This window comes from Vollenhovia emeryi, unplaced genomic scaffold (assembly GCF_000949405.1).
Source record: "Vollenhovia emeryi isolate VEMERY1.0 unplaced genomic scaffold, V.emery_V1.0 DF940826.1, whole genome shotgun sequence".
Classification (NCBI taxonomy): domain Eukaryota; kingdom Metazoa; phylum Arthropoda; class Insecta; order Hymenoptera; family Formicidae; genus Vollenhovia; species Vollenhovia emeryi.
In genome coordinates, this window is record NW_011965540.1 from 1 (window position 1) to 7,048 (window position 7,048).

The 7,048-nt window shown below is 36.7% G+C and overlaps 1 protein-coding gene across 5 annotated transcripts; it reads left to right on the forward strand.

Moving 5' to 3' along the window:
• The first annotated feature begins 627 nt into the window (after positions 1-627).
• On the forward strand, positions 628-7,042 carry LOC105555719 (pickpocket protein 28-like). Of its 5 annotated transcripts, none has more exons than XM_012002761.1 (8): positions 628-888; positions 2,806-3,186; positions 3,780-3,898; positions 3,974-4,096; positions 4,682-4,885; positions 5,036-5,150; positions 5,323-5,471; positions 5,576-7,042. In XM_012002761.1, exons 2-8 carry the CDS (start codon positions 2,884-2,886, stop codon positions 5,793-5,795), a joined length of 1,233 nt encoding a protein of 410 aa, XP_011858151.1. In that variant the 5' UTR covers positions 628-888; positions 2,806-2,883; the 3' UTR covers positions 5,796-7,042. The 5 variants fall into 5 exon arrangements, with proteins under 5 accessions (XP_011858151.1, XP_011858152.1, XP_011858150.1 ...); XM_012002762.1 differs by lacking the exon at positions 628-888 and adding an exon at positions 895-2,690; XM_012002760.1 differs by lacking the exon at positions 628-888 and having other exon boundaries at positions 895-3,186.
• The last annotated feature ends 6 nt before the right edge of the window (positions 7,043-7,048 follow it).

Sequence of the window (7,048 nt, forward strand, 5' to 3'; positions counted from 1 at the left end):
TAACCGCATCGGAGGGCCTGCCGCGCTGCGGACTTCATCGGCAGTGGAGTTTCGGCCAACACGAAACTCTCGAAACCAATATTTCACGGTGTAATCTGAAGGAGCACTAGCCCCATAATATTTATCCAACTTTTCTTTTGTTTCCTTCGCCGCTTTGCAACTCAAAAAATAATGTTTTATGAGAGAACGAAAATCGTATTTTTCCATACTCAACATAATGCCAAACACGTCAACAAAAATCAGCTGTCAAAACAAAACAAATGGCTGTATCGCGCTGAAATTTGACATGTCTGCCTAAATATGAATGGACTATAAGGCACCATAATCTTTTTTGCTATTGCAGTGCATACTGGCGGTCAAGGAGGTTACTTTTCACCCCACCTAGTAAGTACTATAATTGTCATTTTGAGAATACAACAAGAATACTTTGATTTAAAAATATGTTACTTTCTATCCAATATTGTTTTCTTTCTATTCAAGAAAATTATTCTTAAATACTAATTGTAAGCATATATTTTTCTTGATTAAATTATATAAAATTGCTACGTTTTAGTAAGTTTTTCTTCCTTTAACGCGATATAGTCTCATTTCAAGATTTTCACGTTGAAACTAAACATATGTTCGAAGGAAGAATATTCTTTTTTTTCTGTGTACCAAGTTCTAGCCTGGTTCAAAAATTTTCTCTAATGAATTGAATTAACTGTTAAATCGATGTCGCGATAAAATGTCCATGGCGTCTCGTTTATTTGAGGAAAACGTGTTTTCCTTTCTCGAGGACGTCTCTTCTTTTCCCTATCTATGCCGCATCCTAGCTGCACGGTGGACTCGCGATCGCAAACACCAGAGGCGATTCGAGGGTTCTAAGTAGAGCGTTGGATCGTATCGCAAGTATGTGCATTCGATTAATGGGATAAAAATGGAAGCACGCCACTTTTGTGTATTCGTTTATGTTAAACGAGATATCCCGCACGTGAAAGGGCAGATATTTACGAGAGATAAAACTTATCAAACGTTTTGTAGCCGACGTAACTGTACTTTCATATGACATTTGTCGTCCTTTTCCCACGTCAATATGTAAAAACGCCGCTCTGGGGATTATCGGATAACGCTAAACGACCGACCTCAGGAGGGTAGTTTTGCGGTAAAGGCGCGTGTAGGCGCGAGAGGCGCGATTCTATCGTCGTCGTTAACTTTCCGAGATTGCAAATTGAAATCATGGTGCCAAGAACGACGGTCTCATCGGGAATTTCCCTTTTAAAAAACAAAATAGGCGATTAAATTTATAGATTTATCGAGGAATCAGGGTCAGGTCAGATAATTATTTACTTCAACCTACAGCCAAGAAGAAGAATTTAATTTACCATTCAAAATTAATACACACTCGTCCTTCTATTTCTTTTATATATATTTCTATATAAACCTACCTTTAACATTCCATACAATTTTTCTTATACCTCACACATAACATTTTAAGCTTAACTTATTTGCCTTACTTTGTGCTATCTTGTCGTACATTTTGTTACATTATTTTGTTTTATATTATCTTGCTCTACTACCTTACGTCTATTACATTTACCTCTACAGCCTTGTTTCCATCTTCTTCCTATTTTCCTTTTTCTTTTCTTTCTCACATCTATAACTTTCTTAGAACTCTTCCCTTCGTTTTATCAAGTTACTCGCTTCAGCTCTATTTAATGTTTTCTTTTCATTTTTCCTAAATTATTAAACCAAATTTCGCTCGAAATTTCGCATCTCTTTAGAAAGTGACTCATATATTACCCTTTCCCGCTAGCAAAACACGCACTATCTTTTTCCTCTATCCAATATTTATTTCCCTCTTCTATAATTCCACATCTCACAATCAGTTTAATTACAGCCCTAATTCCCCACCTGTTCTCTATTTTGCGTTTTTTTTCTTTTTCAAATACCTCAGTCTTGTCGTTACCACTTCTAACTCTTAATACTTTCCATTATACTTTGCCTATCTTATTTTTCCTTCCTCTAATTGCCTTGCACGTTTCTTTCCCCACTTGTTAATTTCTTTTCTATGTTTCTCTCACCATTCTCCAAGCTTTTTATCATTCCGCATCCATTTCTATTGTAATACTCATCCTTTTCTTTTCCAGACTCTCCCCATTTATTTTTCACTCTTTCCTTCCAACAACCTTTTACCCATTTTGAGTCATCCGTTCTTTTCATCTTTATCTCGTACTTTCTTGCTCTTATTTTCCCTATCTCCCGCGTGGGAGGTAAAAGAGTTGTAATTCAGAGTCGCGATCGCGCTCCGTGGCCGTCTACGTCCGTCGGTGATCCCGTATTGTTGACGCAACAATGTTGGAATAACAATAATATCCGTTTATCTAGGACGATCACGAGTGCGCGCACGAGGCTTACGAGCCGAGTCGTATCGCCAAAGACTTGGGAGGATACTCGCCGCTATTGTTACACTTCACAATCAGTCAGCTGTGGGCCGTCTGGGGGGTGGTTTGGAAAGGTCTCGCGCGGATAGAAAGAGCCCTTTACTTTAGACGACAGTACTGCCTGACGCGACAAGGGTTGCTCGCCCCTCATACGAATTACTTTGCGATAAATAATATTAATCGAAACTAATTAACATTAAGAATTAATGCTCGGAAAAAAAGGAATATTTTTGTTAATTATTAAAATCTTTAATGCGATAAGGTTCTCAGGTACGATAAAGGGTCGTCGATCCGCACAATAAAAAGAAAGGGAGGGAAAAAGACGCGAATGCAAGCAACTGATATTCTCTTCCCTCCAAATTTATCGAACGAAGTGATTTAATAGGGTGGTCCAGGAGAGGTAAAATCGTCGCGAGCGAGTCAAACGAGATTGCGATGGGTCCGGAGATAGAATGACAGTGAAATGGAGGATTCTTCGGAACGAGAGAAGAAGAGGCCAGCATTCAACCCGTGGAACGACGCGCGAATTTTAACGCACGTCGCCTCGAACGTCGGTCGAGCGCCTGCGATGCCGTCGCAAACCTACAACCGCAATTCCTCGAACATCGGGGGCGAGAATTATTACAACACCGCCGACCGGGCGTCGTTTGATTATTTAAAAGTTGGCAACGCCATCCCATCGTACTCGGTTAACACCGTGCACCTGCAGAATCCCTACAGGCCGCCCCAACCATTGGAGGGATTCGCGTCCCGCGATCACACAAAGGTAAGATTTAACGCTCGGGAAATCACCGAGATCGTTTACGCACGAACAAGTTCGACTGCCGTGAACAGGACATCGATGCGTATCGCACAGGTACTGTCAGTTGAAGATAAGACGTGAGTTATACCTAAGGTAAATACGGTAAAATCCTCGATCCAATGGACCTCGATATTTCAGACTTAATGGCCCGGAAAAGTAATATTACGGTAACATTAGGTAATAATTTTTTTCCGTCTAATCTTATCTAATTATAAAATTATTTATAAAATTATTAATTTAAAAAATTAAATTAATAATAAAAAACACTTGAAGCTGAGGATTTCTCTTCATTTTCAAATACAGAATAAAGACTACTATAATTATGATAAAGTATTGTTTAACTACATTATCAAAAATAAATACGTAAATATATAAATGTTACATATTCTTTATTATAATTTAATAATTTTAGATTGCATATTACTACATATTGTATTAAAAGCTTTTTCTATATTAAAAACAATAAAAAAGGCCTTCTGGGTTATATTCGAGTTAAAACTTGATTAACGCACAGATCAAGGGTTTGCGTATCTTGATATAAGCGTAATTGTGTGTAGGATATGTATCGGACACAAGATTTTACTCTGAGGTCGAGATACAACAACAATCTGTTCGTAAAGAAGGAATCGGCAGTGAACAACAAAAACTACGATCAAGGGAACGAAAAAACGGAAAGGTAATGGTCCCTTTAATTAATTAAATGTCAATAATATGTATTATCTATCTGATCTAGTGTTGCACCTATTGCTAGATCGAAAACTAAGAAGCATCAAAATCTGACAGAGATCAGTGAGCTTGCCAAGCAGTATTGCTCATACAGCACCCTTCACGGCTTGCGTTACGTCGGTGACTCGGCATTATCATTCGTAGAAAGGTAATCGTAGAAAGTTGTCTGTCAAATAAATCAGGCATAAGAGATCCTTTCGACTTGGGCATTCTTTCAAATTTGAGATTTCACACGCAGAGACTTCGTAAAATATAAAATAATTTCCGAACAGTTATCGAGACATAATTTTCATTATGACGAAATCATTGATTTTAAAATATAATATTGTATATCACAGCACGTTATATTTATATTAAAAGAGATACATTTATATTCTAATTGTCTTTTAAATATCTTTGAAAATTAAATTATGCTTACGTATTTATGTGTGTGTACGTACTCGTATGTAAAAAATTATATATTATGATTATATTTTGTATAGGATAAATTGTCAGCTCTCTCAAGTTGGCAGGACCAAATCAGCAAAATCAAATGCGACCTATTGGATTTTTTAGTAGGTACAAAATTATTTTTGGTGGTACAAATTAGTACAAAATAAGTACTAAAAAATCCAATAGGTCGCATTTGATTTTGCTGATTTGGTCCTGCCAACTTGAGAGAGCTTAAATTGTCAGTTATAAGTGTTTACATTTTACCCAGATGTTTTAACACTAAATGCGTTATTTATTGCAGAATATTTTGGGTGATCTCATTTACTACCGCGCTAACAGTGGCGATATATTATATTTGTTACCTCTATCAGAAATGGAACGGAGCTCCTATCATGATTTCTTTGAGCCCCGATCCGATGTCCCTCAACGAGTTTCCGTTTCCCTCCGTAACAATATGCAACATGAATAGAGTTAAAAAGACGGAGGCAAAGCGGATTGAGCGTGGGTAAAGTGTACATTAAATTGTTATTAATATTACTCTATATAATAATTAATAATTATAAAATATAATTATAAATACATTGCATTGCCAGAAATATTTAAGAAATTATAATTAAAAATTATAAAAAAGAATCTTTTGCGTTTCTTTTGTTAGGTACGATGAATTGGATAAGTTATTGTTGGAAGATGTTTGCAATTCAGAGAGCAATATAACTTACGACGATCAGGTGAATGTCGAGTGGAACAGGATGCTACGGTTTATGATCAATGTACGTTGCATATGATATACATATATGTACATACATGTGTGTGTGTGTGGGGGGGGGGGAGGAATTAGTCAAGATAATTATAAAATCATATCTCTTGAAATGTTGACGAGATTGGTTCTTTTTAATTATGTTGTTGGAAAATTATTTAAATTCTCATTTCTCTTTGCACAAGGTATCCCAACCGTGCACAGACATGTTACATTACTGCCTTTGGCATGGGAATCAGACCGATTGCGAGAGGATTTTTAATCCTACCATGACCGACGAGGGTATTTGCTGTAATTTTAACGCGGTATCCAAGAAACATCTCTTCTATAACGCGTGAGTGAAGTGTAATCGATTAAACTTGTATAATTGTGAAATTGACGAATACGAGCTAAAAATATATTTCATATGATTGAAAATTTCTGTAAACGGTGTTTCAGAAAAGACTGGCCCGACCTCAATATCACGTATCCTTCCGAGAGCGTTGATTGGAACGCCGAAAAGGGGTACGATGCGAGTATGCCACCGGATGTTATACCATGGAGACCGTACGGCGCTGGGCTGTTTTACGGCTTGACTTTGGCTCTCGACGTCGATATAGATGAATATTATTGTTCGTCGACCGCCGGCGCGGGCTTTAAAGTGAGTTTCGCGCAATGAAAACTCTCCTTTTTATTTTCCCCTTCGCCTTTCGTAGGCGAGGACTCATCAAAGGACGAAAGGTTTTAAAATAGAATTTTATAAGAACTACTCTCCTAGGAAAATAGTTAAGGTGGTTGTCGGACGAACTCATTTTTCTTACGAAATATCTATACCTTTCGCAATATATAGAGGAAGATATTATCTAACTATTGTAAATTCAACTGACAAGGCAGATAACTACTATGAAATGTAGAGAACATTCCCTACATCCAATCAGTAGAATGCCACACTTTTAATTCTGGCATTAAAATAAATCTTACGATTTATAAATATATATAATTTTAACGCTCATTTAAAATTTAATATATAAAATAGATTTGTCTTTCACACGTACTATTATCTACAGTCTATACCTACAAATCTACTACTTCTTGTATCCCTATTTTCTGTATTCTCTAACTTTCTTTTCTCTCTCTGCTTCAGTATCCTCTTCTCTTGTCCTTTTTCCTCTTCACTCAAAGTTATTGTGACCTTTTTCTTTCTTACTTCTCGTTTCTTTTCCTTTCTTGTCCTGTTCCTCGAATACTCGTATCTTGTTCTATACTTCCCTTTGAGCATCCTCTTTACGCTTCTTTGTTATTATATCTCAATTATCTTTTTCTTCCTTTTCTCTTCTATTCCGGCGTTTCTTCTACTTCTTCATCCACAACTGTTACAATGTTTCTTCCTCTTCGTAACAGTTTTCTTTTCTCCGCTAGTCTTCTCTTCCTCCTTTCTCTCATGTCTTTTTCCTCTTCATTTAAAATTGCCTTTGTTCTTTCTTCTCGTTTCCTTCTTTCTTTCTTTTCCTTTTCTTGTCTTGTCCTTTAAGTGTTCACTGTGTGATTTCCGTGTCTGCGAAGTTGGCACGACATTCTACGAATTCCAAAAAAATACCAAGAGGTCCAATAGCACTTTTCATAGTTCTACAGTTCCTGATAAAAATTAGAAAGAGTTCCGCACTCCTTATATGAAAAACTCACATTTTAAAAAACGTCGTGCTAATTTCGCGAATCTAGCACGACACTTTCCCCTCTAAAGTCTAAAGTACCAAAACGCATTCACTAATATCATTTCTGGCGAGAGTTCCCGATAGTTATACTCAAGTTTCACATGTATATGCAATTTTGGATCGATATTACATCATTAACAATGTTTAAACAATTTTTCATATCGGCGACCAGCACGACACTAACAATAAAAATGTGTCGTGCTGATGAGTTTCAGCAGTT

Coding starts and splice junctions, on each gene's coding strand:
- LOC105555719 (XM_012002761.1), top strand. CDS start 2,884: ATGGAGGATTCTTCGGAACGAGAGAAGAAGAGGCCAGCATTCAACCCG. Junction 3,899..3,973: donor GGGAACGAAAAAACGGAAAG/GTAATGGTCCCT, acceptor ACCTATTGCTAG/ATCGAAAACTAAGAAGCATC. Junction 4,886..5,035: donor GCAAAGCGGATTGAGCGTGG/GTAAAGTGTACA, acceptor TTCTTTTGTTAG/GTACGATGAATTGGATAAGT.